We start from the raw sequence: 17079 nt of genomic DNA on the forward strand, positions 1-17079 counted from the left end.
CTGCAACTTAAAAACAAACAAAATACTATATGCTGCAACTAAGACACAGCGCAGCCAAATAAATAAATAAATATTTTCAAAAAAAACCCCAAAGTCTTAATGTTACAAAACTATAAACTTTGACCCAGGCCTTCATCTACTTTCAATCTACACTTTTTTCCAAATATCTCATCCTATCCCCTATCCTTATATAATATTTATATACAGATGATTCCCACAGTGTTGTTTTCAGTGAGGACCTTTATCAGGATCTGTATGTTCAGTTGAATTCTTCATGTCTGCTTTGAATATCCAGAACCTACCTGAAGATTGATTTGCTTTGAAATGCACACTTGATTTAGCAACATTGTGAACCTCAGTGATAGTCCCCATCTCATTAAAAACCACTACTCATCTATCCAGTGGCCTAGGTCAGGTAATCAGGAATAACACTTGATACCTTACATTTATCATAGCAACCATGAGTGAATCTTGTTTTTTCTCTCTCTGGATTATATCCTAATTTTTTCCACCTGGTTCTTTATTGCTTCCTCAAACCACTATTCGAAATTTGCTCCTGCTTTCTTAATTGTTGCTTTAATGTTAGTTTTACCCTAACTGGAATTTATGCTCAGTGACAATAAGGACTTTGTTTCTATTTCCTCATCACTGGCATAATGCTTGATGCATAGCCATAATTTAATAAAGATTTATGGATGTATGAAAGTGTGCCACATCATTTGGAAACAAATAGCCCTCTGTCTTTGTTCATAATGAAAGTGAAAGTGTTAGTCACTCAGTTATGTCTCACTCTTTGTGACCCCATGGACTGCAGCCCTCCAGGCTCCTCCGTCCATGGAATTCTCCCGGCAAGAATACTGGAGTGGGTTGCCACTTCTTTGTCCAGGAGGTCTTCCTGACCCAGGGATTGAACCTGGTCTCTTATGTTGCAGGCAGACTCTTTACTGTCTGAACCTCATAATAACTTGATTTTATTTTACTCTCTCAGCATACTCTATAAGTTCACAATTACAAAGCAGCCAAATCTGTATTTGCTCAATTTGAATGCTCTAACCTCATTTGTGCCCTATTTTACCCTTTATTTTACCCTTTATTTATATTACTGTGTTGTACTCTTGTCCCAGTAATAACAAACATATTTACTTGAAGTTTCTTTCTTTCTTTCCTTTTTTTTTTTTGAGTTAAGGTATAGTTGATTTACAGCTTTGTGTTAATTTCTGCTATGCAAAGTGTTTCATTCTTTTTCATATTCTTTTCCATTATAATTTCTCACAGTATATTGAATATAATTCCCTGTGCTATACAGGAGGACATTGTTGTTTATCTATCCTGTTTATAATAGTTTACATCTGCTCATCCCAAAATCCCAATCCATCCCCTGCTTCCCTTTTGGCAACTACAAGTCTGTTCTCTAAGTCTGTAAGTCTTTCTGTTTCATAGACAAATTCATTTGTGTCATATTTTAGATTCCACATATAAGTGATATCATATCTTTCTCTTTCTGACTTACTTCACTTAGTTTGATAATTTCTAGGTCCATCCATGTTGCTACAAATAGCATTATTTCATTTTTTTTTTTAATGTCTGGCTAGTATTACATTATATACCACATCTTCTTTATCCATTCAAATGCTGATGGACATTTAGGTTGTTCCATGTTTTGGCTATTGTGAATTCTGCTGCTATGAACATAGAGGTGCATGTATCTTTTCAAATTATAGATTTTTCAGATATATGCTCAAGAGTGGGATTGCTGGATTGTATGGCATCTCTATTTTTAGTTTTTTAAAACCTCCATACTGTTTTCCAGAGTGGCTACACCAATTTAATTTACATTCCCACCAACAATGTAGGAGGGTTCTCTTTTCTACTTGGAGTTTCTTTAAACTGAGGTCATAGTGTTGTCTATAAAGAGCCCACCTACCCAAAATTTGTTAAACAGTTTCACTCTTTACCAAGTTCATGGGAAGGTTCATTCTTCTCTTCTTTCCTAGAAATAAGGAAAGATGACTGTCTTCTACAGGAGAACTTGCAAAATCAAAGCTGTCCAAAAAGAGCGGAACGATGTCACGAACATAATGCACTTGGAAATGTTTATCAGAGCAAAAGTCATTGTCCTTTATGCCAGAATCATGATATACTTTACTTACATGGGAAAACACTGAAATCAAACTTAAGTTCAATCAGCCAGAACAGAAACTATGAAGTAAAGAACCCCATTAAGGCTAATGTAGATGGGACATTCTTCCTCCATGCAAAGCATGAGGAATTTCACAGTGAAAGTAAGCTTCCTGAGTGTGGAATTCCTATGAGCACAAATTCACAGATCATTACATGTCTGGGAACTCAACAGATAAATAAACCTCATGTTTGCACTGAATGTGGGAAAGCCTTCATCAAGAAGTCCCGCCTCATCGATCATCAGAGAGTTCACACAGGAGAAAAACCCCACGGATGCAGTGTATGTGGGAAAGCTTTCTCTAGAAAGTCTAGACTCACTGAACACCAGAAAACCCACATAGGAGAGAAACGGTATGCATGCACTGAGTGTGACAAAGTCTTCCCTAAGAAGTCACGGCTGCTTATCCATCAAAAAACTCATACAGGTGAGAAGCCCTACATATGTGATGATTGTGGAAAAGGCTTTGTCAAGAAGTCTCGGCTCATTAATCATCAGAGAGTTCATACAGGAGAGAAACCTCATGGGTGCAGCCTGTGTGACAAAGCATTCTCCAGGAAGTCCAGGCTCATGGAACACCAGAGAACTCACACGGGAGAAAAACCGTATGAATGCACGGAATGTGACAAAGCCTTCCGCTGGAAATCGCAGCTCAATGCACACCAGAAAACTCATACAGGGGAGAAATCATATATATGTAGCGATTGTGGAAAGGGCTTCATTCAGAAGGGCAATCTCATTGTACATCAGCGAACTCACACTGGAGAGAAACCCTATGTATGCACTGAATGTGGGAAAGGCTTCATCCAGAAGGGCAATCTCCTGATACATCAGCGAACTCACACTGGAGAGAAACCCTATGTATGCACTGAATGTGGGAAAGGCTTCAGCCAGAAAACCTGCCTCATCTCACATCAGAGATTTCACACTGGAAAGACTCCCTTTGTGTGTACCGAGTGTGGAAAATCCTGTTCACACAAATCGGGTCTCATTAACCACCAGAGAATTCACACAGGAGAGAAACCCTACACGTGTAATGACTGTGGGAAAGCATTCAGGGATAAGTCGTGCCTCAACAGACACAGGAGAATACACACAGGAGAGAGACCCTATGGCTGCAGCGACTGCGGGAAAGCTTTCTCCCACTTGTCATGCCTTGTGTATCACAAGGGGATGCTACATGCAAGAGAGAAACGTGGTGACTCAGTCAAGTTGGAGAATCCTTTCTCAAAGCATCTCAGCCCATCACGTCCAAGTGATATGGTACAGAGGAAAAACCCTGTTAGTGTGGTGACTGTGCAGATGCCTTCTGTGGCAACTCAGACTCCATCCCACAGCGATAAGCCCCTAGAAGATGAGAACATAACCCTTGTGGGACAGCTAGGGGGCAGATATGCACCCTCAGCAGATAATAGAATTTGCGCAGAAGAGAAGCCTAGTGAATGCAGTGAATGTGGTAGCACCCTCAGTGGTCAATTACATCTTATTTTTGTCACAAAAGACACCCAGGAATAAACTCATTCAATCAAGCTGGAAAACCCTTGAATAAAACCTAGCTCTTTGTATGGCTGGCGAGTGTATACTGAGACAAATAGTATAAACACAGAGACTGGGAAAGCCTCTCATGGAAAGATAGACCCTAACAGGGCTTTCATAGGTCACATATGTCAGTGAGGTCATAGTTGGCAGAAATGTAATGACTGAGGAGAAGTCCTTCCCCAGAAATAAGACTTCAGTAGGTGTCAGAGTTCACACTAAGAGAAACTGTTGGACCCCTGAAGGCAGTAAATGGGTCAGTGGTATGTTCCTTTTCATTGGTTGGCAGAGGAAATCGTAGAAATAAAACTCTGAACACACCAACTATGGCACGTCTTCAGCAAAATATCAGAAAGTGCATGAAGCAAATAACAAACCCTGTTAAAATGAATCTTTTAGAGATGTCTGTCACAATTTTAACATGATATATCAAATTGTATACATAGTGTACACTCTAGGACAGTACACCTGGAATCAAATTCCTAGTTTTGATGTCATTTCAGTTCAGTTCAGTCACTCAGTTGTGTCCGACTCTTTGTGACCACATGCACTGCAGCACGCCAGGCCTCCCTGTCCATCACCAACCCCCAGAGTTCACTCAAACTCATGTCCATTGAGTCGGTGATGCCATCCAGCCATCTCATCCTCTGTCATCCCCTTCTCCTGCCCCCAATCCCTCCCAGCATCAGAGTCTTTTCCAATGAGTCAACTCTTAGCATGAGGTGGCCAAAGTATTGGAGTCCTAAAGCATTAGCTTTAGCATCAGTCCTTCTAATGAACACCCAGGACTGATCTCCTTTAGAATGGACTGGTTGGATCTCCTTGCAGTCCAAGGGACTCTCAAGAGTCTTCTCCAACACCACAGTTCAAAAGCATCAATTCTTTTGTGCTCAGCTTTCTTCACAGTCCAACTCTCACATCCATACAAGACCATTGGAAAAACCATAGCCTTGACTAGATGGACCTTTGTTGGCAAAGTAATGTCTCTGCTTTTGAATATGCTATCTAGGTTGGTCATAACTTTCCTTCCAAGGAGTAAGTGTCTTTTAATTTCATGGCTGCAGTCACCATCTGCAGTGATTTTGGAGCCCCCACAAAATAAAGTCTGACACTGTTTCCACTGTTTCTCCATCTATTTCCCATGAAATGATGGGACCAGATGCCATGATCTTAGTTTTCTGAATGTTGACCTCAGTGACTCCTTAATTGAAAGAAAAGCGTCTCTCTTGCACTTCATCTCTGAAAGTTATAATGTGGTACATTCCCCTCTGTGGGCTTCCCTGATAGTTCAGATAGTAAAGAATCTGCCTGGACTGCAGGGGACCTGGGTGATCTCTGGGTTGGAGAGATCCCTTGGAAAAGGAAATGGCAACCTACTCCAGTATTTTTGCCTGGAGAATCCTATGGACAGACCATGGGGTCACAAAGAGTCAGACATGACTGAGCAGCTAACACTAGCAAACACTCCCCTCTTTGAAAGGGACATGAGTCTTCTTTTCCCGCCCAGGATCATTATATGGTTAGCTCTTGCATTTCTTCAGTTCTAACTTTACTCAGTTTGTTGTTTCAGCCTACCAAAGTCCTTCAAAAGGAAATGAAATACATTTAATCTGACAATGTAACACAGCATGTTTGGATGTGCTTAACTTTATACATCTCACTTGGAGGAACAGGGCTCAAAATTCATGAATAATCTATCAGCCAAGCTCTGGCTCTAGAAGACAGTTCCCTTCCTGTACACACACCATCCAGAAAAAAAAAAACTTTTAAACAACTGTTTCCCTTGACTTGGTCCTGTCCTAGTACCTAGAGATGATGACAGTGATGAACTTAAGAGGAAATCCTTTCCACCTTTGAGCTGGCAATTTTTTTAAGGCTAGATTTCATGCCTATGGTAATTTTACCCACAGTCAAAGATAATCAAAGTATGTGTACACCTACATGAGTTGAAAAGGACATATAAGAAACGAAGTATTTCTGATAATTTTCTCTTCAAGGTGAAAGGTTGTTGCATGAAAGATGCCAGGATTCTTGGCCTCTGGAGGAGAGGAATTCTATCCGGGGCCAGTGACGAGGCTTGATCACTCAGAGCTTTGTGTGACAAAGTTTTATTAAAGTATAAAAGTGATAGACAAAGCTTCTGACATTGACATCAGAAGGGGGCAGAAAGAGTGCCCCCTTGCTAGTTTTTCGCAAGCTGTTTTATGTCTGTTAGAAAGGTATTAATCAGATAAGAGAGACACCTCAAGACTGAGGGAGTTTCACCAGGCCCCCACCAGTATACATTTTTGAGATAGGATGGAATGAGGTGTGTCATCCCCCAGCCATAAAACACTTGATATGAATACTGGTTTGTTGAGCTACTATCAGCCCAAGGTTTGAGAAAAGAAAAAGGTAGAACCATTTTGAAGAAAGGCAAATTCTAAAGCAAATAGGTAGTTTCATTAACATAGCTTAAGTAAAACATTTCCATAAGGAAAACGCATTGGTTAGCTCAAAGTCTGAGAAAAGTTCAGCTCAGGTGGAAACAGGTGTCATCATGGCAACACAGAATTTTATGAGAAAACTTTTATTTTTGTATAGAGAAGGAAAAAATTTTGACACCTGCTGTGTAAGGGAGAGAGAAAAAATTCTGCCACTTGCAGCCTGTTTCCTCCCCTTAGGATCCCTGGCCTTCCTGCCTGTTACCCTCTCAAATGGACATAGTAGAAGAGAAAGGGGAAATAATTCACTTAATTTTACATAGAAAAGGGTATGGATACTTTTAAAAAATATTCACATCATTCCACCTAGATTATAAATTCTTTGTTAGTTTATACATAATGGTATAGTCCCCAGTTCATAGCAAAATAGGAAATGAATTATATGTAGATTTGAAAAAATAATGACTTCAGGAACTAACCAATCAAAGTTATTTTGTCGCTGAAGGAAAGGACCTACTGGAAAGCGATTCTCAGAGTCAGAATTATTGCAAGAAACCTTTTTGAACAGAGGCTCCTGTCAGAATATAAGATGGGCAGATCAGAGAAAGAATAGTGAGATATTTAATCCTAACGTCTTAGTGTGGCATAATGATGAATGTATTTGGTCACTGCTCTTGGTTCCTGACACAAAGGTCATGAAACCCTTGGAATTTCCTGAGTGAAGGGGCTTCCCTGGTGGCTCAGAGGTTAAAGCGTCTGCCTTCGGTGCCGGAGACCTGGGTTCGATCCCTGGGTCGGGAAGATCCCCTGGAGAAGGAAATGACAATCCACTCCAGTATTCTTGCCTGGAGAATCCCATGGACAGAGAAGCCTCGTAGGTTACAGTCCACGGGGTCGCAAGGAGTCGGACACGACTGAGCGACTTCACCTTCACCTTCACCTTCACCTTCAGGAACATCTTACACAGAACTGTTAAATCCCTTGGAATTTCCTAGGTGATAGGAACTCCTGCTCTCATAAAGTGACTCTGTATGGGTTTCTGCCTATCTCTTAAGTGCGACTGGTCACCAGAAAGACCAAACCATGATTAGAAGCTTGGAACTTTCTACTTTATCCTCATATACTATGAGGATGGGAGAGGGGCTAGAAATTGAGTTAATAATTATTCATTTAAATATATATGTGTCATCATTTGAATTTCCTATCTTTAAAATGTAGCCATGAGTCAAGTATATCATTTTTTAAAGGAAAGGCAACATACATATGTATATATTTAATAATATATGTAATGATATATACATGTTTGTCAAAAAAGGACCTTCCATATTGTATTGGGGGGCTTCCCTGGTAGCTCAGCTGGTAAAGAATCCACCTAAAATGTGGGAGACCTGGGTTCGATCGCTGGGTTGGGAAGATCCCCTGGAAAAAGGAATGGCTACCCATTTCAGTATTCTTACGTGGAGAATTCCATGGACAGAGGAGCCTGGCAGGCTATAGTCTGTGGGGTCACAAGGAGTCGGACACAACTGAGTGACTTTCACTATTGTGTTGGGGGTCCCCAAGACTACCCTCAGGTCTGATAATCTGCTAGAAAGACTGATAGAACTCAGAAAACTTGTTATCCTCAAGGTTACATGTATTATAGAAAGAATAGACACTAAAATCAGCAAGGGAAAAAGGAAAAACCACACCCACACTGATTTAGGGCGGAAGCTATAGATCCCATGGTGTCAGTGGACCTCTGCAGGGACTGGAAACTAAAATCAGGCCTGTGGGTTTCCTTCCAGCCTGCTGGGATCCAGCCCCAGATAAAGACTGGACATTGGGGTTCAGGGGAGCTCCAGGTTGGTAATACCCCCTGCCTGCCTGCTGTCACACATTTATGTCAGGAAAGTAACCCTCATTATTATATACAAAATAGATAACCATGGGAATTCTCTGGCAGTCCTGTGGTTAGAACTCTGCCCTTCTGCAGGGGACACAGATTCCATCCTTGGTTGGGGAACTACTATTCTGCAAGCCTCAAGGTGTGGCCAAACAAAAAACATAACCAACAAGAGCCTATAGTATAGGACAGAGAACTATACTAAATATTTTATAGCAACCTATTAAGGAAAAGAATCTGAAAAAGAATATATATTCACGTATGTGCATGCTAAGTCACTTGAGTCATGTCTGACGCTTTCTGACTCTGTGGACTATAGACTGTCAGACTCTTCTATCCATGGGATTCTCCAGGCAAGAATACTGGAGTAGGTTGCTATGCCCTCCTCCAGATCTTCCCGACCTGGGGATCAAACCTGTGTCTCTATGTCTCCTGCATTGGCAGGTGGGTTCTCTACCACTAGCACCATGTGAGAAGCCCAATATATATGAATAATTGAATTGTTTTGCTATATATCTGAAACTAACACAATGTAAATCAACTATACTTCACTTTTAAAAATTTAATGTTTTTTTAAGTTAAAGGGATTTATTATGTATATGTCAAACTCTGGCTTCCCTGGTGGCTCAGATGGTAAAGAATCTGCCTGCAATTCTGGAGACCTGGGTTTGATCCTTGGGTTGAGATCTGGAGAAGGGAATGGCAGCCCACTCCAGTATTCCTGCCTGGAGAATCCCATGGATACAGGAGCCTAGCCGGCTGCAGTCCACAGCGTTGCAAAGAGTCAGACACTACTCAGTGACTAACACCATGTAAAACTGAATCACTTTGCTGTGCATCTGAAACTAACACAGCATTGTAAATCAGCTATACTTCAATTAAAAAATAAGGGGGGAAAAGGTTACACTGCCCATGATTCCATTGTCGGAAAGGCAGCTGGAATCTCCATTTGGAACTTCCCCAGACTCTGCCCTTCCAGTCTCTTCCCTTGGCTGATGTTAATGTGTATCCTTTAGCTGTTATGAACCCTCACTCTGAGTAGAACAACTTTCAGTAATCCTGAGCCCCTCTTGCAAATGAGTTTCTTGCTATGACCTTTGGTTACATGACTATCAGTCACTTCCTGAGAATTATTTATGGCATTGGCTATAGGGTAAAACATATTGAAGCCAACAGGTGAACCTGGGGGCTGTGCCACAACCTGTGTCCTCAAGATCTATTTCCTCAGGGTGAGTGAGTCTTCGAGCTTAGGGCTGGGGTGATGGGAGAAAAATGAGCTGGAGCAGGGCATAAAATAGGTAGTACCCCTGTAAATGACTGGCAAAGACTTCTTCGGGAGGTGACAAAGATGCACAGGACTGGGAAAAACAGTTCTTTGACATCATTGTTGTACACGGATATTCATAGTTCTATTTGCAGTATCCAAAAAAACGAACCAATTCAAAGGTCCACCCACTGGTGAATGATTATCCAATGAGTACCCAACAATGAATACTAAAGCAACAAAAAGGAACGAACTATTGATACTTTAGTAATGATGAATTTCAAAACAATTATACTATGTGAAAGAAGCCAGAACCTACAGTATTAGTTTTATGAAAAGAATAGAGACTAACTGTATAGTGACAGAAGGCAAGTTTTGTATTTCGGCCGTGTAATTAGCACACTTGAGAAGTGGCTCACAACGTCCACTGTTTCTGCTCACACTGTGATCGCTATACTAATCAGTTTCCCAAACCTCGGTTTTCCGCAAACACTTAACCTGACAATTCCACGCCTAGCCCCGCCCCGCACAAAGCACCTGCTCTGCGTACGGACACCGAACCTCTTCTAAGATGGCTGTTTCCACGGTGCTCCTGCCCAGTGGCTACAGAGCGCCTCCAGTTTTTGTTTTTTTCCAAGCACGTATGTAAGTTTTCATACAGTCTCTAGATCTTTTCGGGGTTAAACCACTGATCGAGATGTCCGGAAGTAATTTTAATTTCCCACGGAGGTGAGACGCCACAGCCATTAACAGCCGCTTAGAATGTATGCCTGCACCCTTCTGGTCTTGATGGGCTCCGACCTTAGAAAGAGGGCCCTGTCCATTCAAACGAATTTACCTTCACGTCATGATTGCTCTGTATGAGCTCAGACCTCTTAAAATCGTCCCATTTTCCTTGGGCCAGGAAATAGAATTTCCGTACGCCATCTATCCGACAGATAGGCAAAGATGGCGGCCCCCAGGGGGCCGAGGCGGCAGTGGCGGCGCGTATATATTAGCTCATAAGGAAATGCCGGAAACGCCCTACCGTTCACCATAGAAACGCGGTAGAAACGCCGCTGACCCTTGACGGTTGGTGTCTGTAGAGGGGGCTGGGCGAGGGGACCAGAAGTGAAAGAAGCTTAGGGAAGAAAGTTAGGCCCTGAAGAGGTGGCTGCAGGTTCAGGAGAGAACCAGGTGGGTTTGTGTGTCTGGCTGTAAAAAGGGCGGGGACGGGGGCGGTCTGTGGGCCTTTAGGTGGGTTGTGGCTCCTTCCAGCCCATGAAGGTAGCTCGAGGGCGGGTGGCGGTTTGATTTTGTTTTTGAGGGGAGCGTGTACTGAACGTCCGTGATCGGGGTGTCTTTGGGGTCAGTCATGGGCTCTGGTGGTCACCGATTAAAAGTCTGAACAGATCAACTACCGAGAGTCCTGAGGTCAGGGTTTAGCGTCTTGGCGGTTGACAACTAGTGTGGTGGGGATTGTCAGTGAATGCGGTGTCTTGTTCGGGTTTTCGAATAATTTGGAGCTCAAAGTCGAGGATGGAGAAGGAAATGGCAACCCACTCCAGTGTTCTTGCCTGGAGAATCCCAGGGACGGGGGAGCCTGGTGGGCTGCCGTCTCTGGGGTCGCACAGAGTCGGACACGACTGAAACGACTTGGCAGCAAAGTCGAGGAACCATTAAGGGAGGTCAGTATACGTGTGTATCTGACCTGGTTTGGTATTAGTCGGGTGGGGGGTTGGGTGGGTCATGGTCACTGTCTTTCGCGCAGAAATGCGTGACGCAGAAGGCTTGGAGGCTCAGGAGCCCTGGTAGGTTGTGTGTTTAGCTCAGACTTTGGCTAATGAACATAACATTCCCCGAAAACTTCAGGTCCAAGTCCCTGACCCACCAGTTTTCTAGTCCCTTTAAATTTTGTCTTTATTCTTCCTGCAAGTTGACTGCCTTATTCATTTCCCCCGTGTTTATATTTTTGAATTGTTTTTATATTTGTTATTTATAGCTCATATTCTTTTTTTTTTTTTTAGTTTTGTGAGTTTTTTAAAAAATTTTAATTGGAGGCTAATTACTTTACAATATTGTGGTGGTTTTTGCCATACATTCACATGAATCAGCCATGGGTGTATATGTGTTCCTCATCCTGACCCTCCCTCCCACCTCCCTCCCCATCCCTTCCCTCAGGGTCCTCCCAGTGCACCAGCCCTGAGCACCCTGTCTCATCCATTGAACCTGGACTGGCGATCTAGTTCACATATGATAATATACATGTTTCAATGCTATTCTCCCAGATCATCCCACCCTCACCTTCTCCCACAGAGTCCAAAAGTCTGTTCTTTACATCTGTGTCTCTTTCGCTGTCTTGCATATAGGGTCATTGTTACTGTCTTTCTAAATTCCATATATATGTGTTAATATAGTGTATTGGTGTTTTTCTTTCTTACTTTGCTCTGTATAATAGGCTCCAGTTTCATCCACCTCATTAGAACTGATTCAAATACATTCTTTTTAATAGCTGAGTAATAGTCCATTGTGTACATGTACCACAGCCTTCTTATCCATTCATCTGCTGATGGGCATCTAGGTTGCTTCTATGTCCTGCCTATTGTAAACAGTCCTGCAATGAACATTGGGGTACACGTGTCTCTTTCAATTCCAGTTTCCCCGGTGTGTATGCCCAGCAGTGGGATTGCTGGGTCGTATGGAAGTTCTATTCCAGTTTTTTAAGGAATCTCCACACTGTCCTCCATAGTGGCTATACTAGTTTGCATTCCCACCAACAGTGTAAGAGGGTTTCCTTTTCTCCACACCCTCTCCAGCATTTACTGTTTGTAGACTTTTTGATAGCAGCCATTCTGACCAGTGTGAGATGGTACGTCATTGTGGCTTTGATTTGCATTTCTCTGATAATGAGTGATGTTGAGCATCTTTTTCAAGTGTTTGTTAGCCATCTGTATGTCTTCTTTGGAGAAATGTCTATTTAGTTCTTTGGCCCATTTTTTGATTGGGTCGTTTATTTTTCTGGAGTTGAGCTGCAGGTGCTGCTTATATATTTTTGAGATTAATTATTTGTCGGTTGCTTCGTTGGCTTTTATTTTCTTCCATTCTGAAGGCTGTTTTTTCACCTTGCTCATAGTTTCCTTCATTGTGCAAAAGCTTTTAAGTTTAATTAGGTCTCATTTGTTTATTTTTGCTTTTATTTCCATTACTCTAGGAAGTGGGTCATAGAGGATCCTGCTGTGATTTATGCCAGAGAGTGTTTTGCCTATGTTTTCCTCTAGGAGTTTTATAGTTTCTGGCCTTACATTTAGATCTTTAATCCATTTTGAGTTTATTTTTGTGTATGGTGTTAGAAAGTGTTCTGCTGCTGCTGCTGCTAAGTCGCTTCAGTTGTGTCTGACTCTGTGCGACCCCATAAACAGCAGCCCACCAGGCTCCCCCGTCCCTGGGATTCTCCAGGCAAGAGCACTGGAGTAGGTTGCCATTTCCTTCTCCAATGCATGAAACTGAAAACTGAAAGGGACGTCACTCAGTCGTGTCTGACTCTCAGCAACGCACATGGGCTGCAGCCTTCCAGGCTCCTCCATCCATGAGATTTTCCAGGCAAGAGTAATGGAGTGGGGCGCCATTGCCTTCTCTGAGAAAGTGTTCTAGTTTCATTCTTTTACAAGTGGTTGACCAGTTTTCCCAGCACCACGTGTTAAAGAGATTGTCTTTTCTCCATTGTATATTCTTGCCTCCTTTTTCAAAGATAAGGTGTCCATAGGTGTGTGGATTTATCTCTGGGCTTTCTATTTTGTTTCATTAATCTATGTTTCTGTCTTGTGCCAGTACCATACTGTCTTGATGACTGTAGCTTTGTAGTATAGCCTGAAGTCAGGCAGGTTGATTCCTCCAGTTCCATTCTTCTTTCTCAAGATTGTATAGTGCATATTCTTTTTCTGATTTGCTCATTGGCCCTCATGTTGAAAATGTATTTAAACAAGGGATACGAAGACTTTTAAAGAGGCGTCAGGGCAACAAAATTTAAAGGAAGAATGTTACAGTTTCTCAATGCCCGGATGGCTTCGTCTGTATAACTGAAAATTAGCTGCCACTGAAATGTAGTGCTGTGTTAATTCTCCTTGGTCACTCCCCCCATCAAATTCATGTTACTCCCGCATATTCAGGGAATTAGGTTTCACTGGCTGGAGGTGTGAAATTCTCTGGGAAACTAAATGGAGAGACAGAAATACTGGGGACTGCAGTATTAAGGTGAGTGCACAGAAAAAAGGAATATAATCCTAAAAGTAATTTTGCTTTTCAACCCACAGATTTAAACAACAGATAAGATATGAATGAAGAAGGACGAGGTTCCAGGACCTAGGTATTGTTATTTCTGGGGACACTCTGGCAGCTGTGATATCTGACTAGAAATTAACAGGAATATCCAGAAGAGACAGAGACAGAACCTCTGCATTGCCAACTGTTTTCAGAGAACAGAGAATATGATCCAGGCGCAGGTGACTCATATCTTATTTTATTCTCTCCTTTATTCCTTAATGGATTTGTGGAGCCTATTAAAAAAATCCAGTTCAGTAGAGAGAAATAAACTGAATCTAACCCCAACACCATGGCAAAGTGGGATTAAGAATGTAGTGTTTATGTGATTCCTGTGAAACTAGTGTTAGAACATCATGTGTATCTGTCACTGACTCTGTGTGCACACCTGTAGATGTGTCTATTTACAAATTATGTGGGTTTGTGCATATATCTGTGTACACATCTGTTAGGACGTTTTGTGCAAAAAATTACACTCTTAAAGGACATCCTATTGCCCAAGATGATATAATTTAAACATCCAAACGAATAATGACTGCAATTGTTCAGTAAATATTAGCTGTATAAAATTCCATGTGTCTATGTGCTCTACTGTCTTAGTCACTCAGTCATGTCTGACTCTGTGTGACTCCGTGGGCTTTAACCCGCCAAGTTCCTCTGTCCATGGAATTCTCCAGGCAAGAATACTGGAGTGGGTTGCCATTTCCTCCGCCAGGGGATCTTCCCAGCCCAGGGATTGAACCCACATCTCCTGTGTCTCCTGCATTGCAGATAGATTCTTTACCCACTGAGCCATTTGTCTATAGTCATACTCAAAAAGTATGTTAAGCTATGTAAAGCATTTAGAGGAGTGCCTGCCACATGGTAAGGGCTGTATGAGGTCATCCATGCCTTTAGTCTTTGACAGCACTTTATACTAGGATATTATCAAATTGTATGATTTTCAGTAATCAGTTTTTTTTTGCCATATTTTGCATTTACCTCATCATAGATGAAGTTGAAATCTGCCTTGTATATTAATTGATCAGCTGTATTTTTTCTCTTGAGAAATGTCTGTCCTTACACTTTTTACATTAACAAGATTATCTTTTTCTTCTGATTAATGAGTCATTCCTATGTACTGTATATTGATTCTTTCTCTCTCTTTTGTTTTAACCTCACAACATGGCATGTGGGACCTTATTTCCCTGAGCAGGGATTAAACATGTGCTCCCTGCAGTGGAAGCATGGATTCTTAAGCACTGGACTCCTGGGGAAGTCCTCTTTCTTTTGTTTATAAAAAATATTTTCCTGGCTTGTCACTTTTATTTCAGCTCTGCTCATGATATCTTCTTTAAAATCTTTTTTAAATTGAAGAATATTTGATTTACAATGTTGTGTTAATTTCTGCTGTATACCAAAGTGATTCTGTTATACATGTATATACATTCTTTTTTTCATACTATTTTCTGTTATGGCTTGTCACAGAATATTGAATATAGTTCTCTGTGCTGAACATTAGAACTTTATTTATCCCTTCTATATATACAGTAGTTTGCATCTGCTAATCCCAAACTCCCAACCCATTTCTCCTCCAGCTCCCACTTTGGCAACCATAAGTCTATTCTCTATGTGAATCTGTCTCTATTTTGTAGCTAGGTTCCTTTGTGTCATATTTTAGACATGGGGACTGAGCCCTCACCCTATGCCACATGGTGCTCTCTTCAGGTTGATCGTGTCAGAATTGAATGGTAGGACACACAGCTGGTGTCAGACAATTGCTTGGTGGTATGTTTAAAAAAAACATAGACATGAGAATTGGTGTCAGAATCGTGCTTAATATGAGCAGGACAGCTTCCTTTATATTCTTTATGAATGAATTGAAGAGAAACACTCATATTAAACCAGGAATCTGTTACTCCAGGAAACCTTGTCATTCAAGGATGTGGCTGTGGACTTCACATGGGAAGAGTGGCAGCTCCTGGCCCCTGCTCAGAAGACCCTGTACCGGGATGTGATGCTGGAGAACTATAGCAACCTGGTGTCCGTGGGTGAGGACAGCTCCCTTGGGTCCTTCATAGGATCCCCAGTCAGTGGCCTTTATTTTCTCAGCTGCTTAAACTTTGAAATCACTGCAGTGCCCTATGGCAGATTCTTATTGCCTCTTCTAACTCCTGATGAAAGGATATATACAATGTGCTATGAACTGTTTTTACGCCCAACACGACTGATACCAAATGTCTGGGTTTTTTCTATACTAATAACCAATTCTCCTACTCTCCATGTACAGCCTGGGTGTCCCACAATTTAATCCTCTTTTGACATTGACCACCCAAATTCAGCATCATACCCCAGAAGCTTATGGGCTCACTTCAGATGTAAGTTAAACATATTAGGTGTCCAGGGTACCCACACTTCTGCCTGACTTGACTATAAACTGAGCCTTTGGGACTTCCCTGGTGGTCCAGTGGTTAAGAATTCGCACTTCGAATGCAGGGAGCACAAGTGTGATCCCTGGTTGGGAAACTAAGGTCCCACATGCCACAGGGCATGGCCCCCCCAGAAAAATTACATTAAAAAAAAAATCAAGCATTCCCATTCTCCACCCCTCAACATTTGACAGAATGGCTCACAGAACTCAGGAAAGCACTTAACTTACCATTACCAGTTTATTACAAAGGATAAACTCAGGAATAGCCAAATGGAAGAGATGCTGGGACAGAGTTAAGGGGGAGGGATCATGGTCCTTCCATGAGTGCTCCAAGTGTGTCACCTTGATGTGGTCATCAACCCAGAAGCTCCCCCAGCCTGGTTGTGTAGGGGTTTTTATGCTGATTTCATTGTGCAGGCATGTTTTTTAAAATCACTGGCTGTGGGTGGTTAACTCAGTCTCTAGTCCCCTCTCTCTGTGCGGCAGGGGTGAAAAGTGAAAGAAAGTGAAAGGTGCTCAGTCATGTCCAACGGTTTGCGACCTCATGGGCTATACAGTCCACAGAATTTTCCAGGCCAGAATACTGGAGTGGTTAGCCTCTTGCTTCTCCAGCGGATCTTCCTGACCTAGGAATCGAACGGGAGTCTCCTCCATTGCAGGTGGATTCTTTACCAACTGAGCTATCAGGGAAGCTCATGGCAGGGGTAGGAGGAGCTGAAATTTCTAACCTTCAGTTCATGCCTTGGTTTTTCTGGCAGCCAGTCTCCACTCTTAAACTCCCTAGGGCCCCTAGTCACCAGTCATCTTATCAGCACACAGAAGACACCCATCACTCTTGGAGACCAAGGGTGTTGGAAGTTCTTGTTCCAGGAACTGGAATTTAAACCAAATGCTGTAACAAAAGAGGTTTCTGCCATGCCTCTCACATAGGAAATTACAAGGGCATCATTTTTATTTTAATTTTAAAAATATTTATCCGGCTGTGCCAGGTCTTCCCAGATGGCGCTAGTGGTAAAGAACCTGCCTGCCAATGTAGGAGATACAAGAGACTATGGTTTGATCCCTGGGTCAGGAAGATCCCTTGGA

General features: G+C 42.1%; 2 protein-coding genes across 19 annotated transcripts in view; both read left to right on the top strand.

Moving 5' to 3' along the window:
• The window catches only part of LOC101114548 (zinc finger protein 613), a 38926-nt gene extending 34820 nt beyond the window's left edge, over window positions 1–4106 (top strand). For all 15 annotated transcript variants that reach the window (XM_060398807.1, XM_060398806.1, XM_060398804.1 and 12 more), the window contains one exon: window positions 1995–4106. In XM_060398807.1, the coding sequence (XP_060254790.1) occupies window positions 1995–3694 (1700 nt within the window). In that variant the 3' untranslated portion in view covers window positions 3695–4106. The remainder of the gene's footprint in view (window positions 1–1994) is intronic.
• The window catches only part of LOC101103836 (zinc finger protein 432), a 51399-nt gene that overhangs the window by 2841 nt on the left and 31479 nt on the right, over window positions 1–17079 (top strand). For 2 of the 4 annotated variants that reach the window (XM_060398796.1, XM_012094697.5), the window contains exons 1-3: window positions 10365–10463; window positions 13577–13765; window positions 15487–15613. In XM_060398796.1, coding sequence (XP_060254779.1) covers window positions 13751–13765; window positions 15487–15613 — 142 coding nt within the window. In that variant the 5' untranslated portion in view covers window positions 10365–10463; window positions 13577–13750. Of the gene's footprint in view, window positions 1–10364; window positions 10464–13576; window positions 13766–15486; window positions 15614–17079 lie in introns of those variants that run through there. The other 2 variants (XM_042231013.2, XM_042231015.2) reach the window with 2 other exon arrangements.

The sequence above is a fragment of the Ovis aries genome, chromosome 14 (assembly GCF_016772045.2).
Source record: "Ovis aries strain OAR_USU_Benz2616 breed Rambouillet chromosome 14, ARS-UI_Ramb_v3.0, whole genome shotgun sequence".
NCBI lineage: Eukaryota > Metazoa > Chordata > Mammalia > Artiodactyla > Bovidae > Ovis > Ovis aries.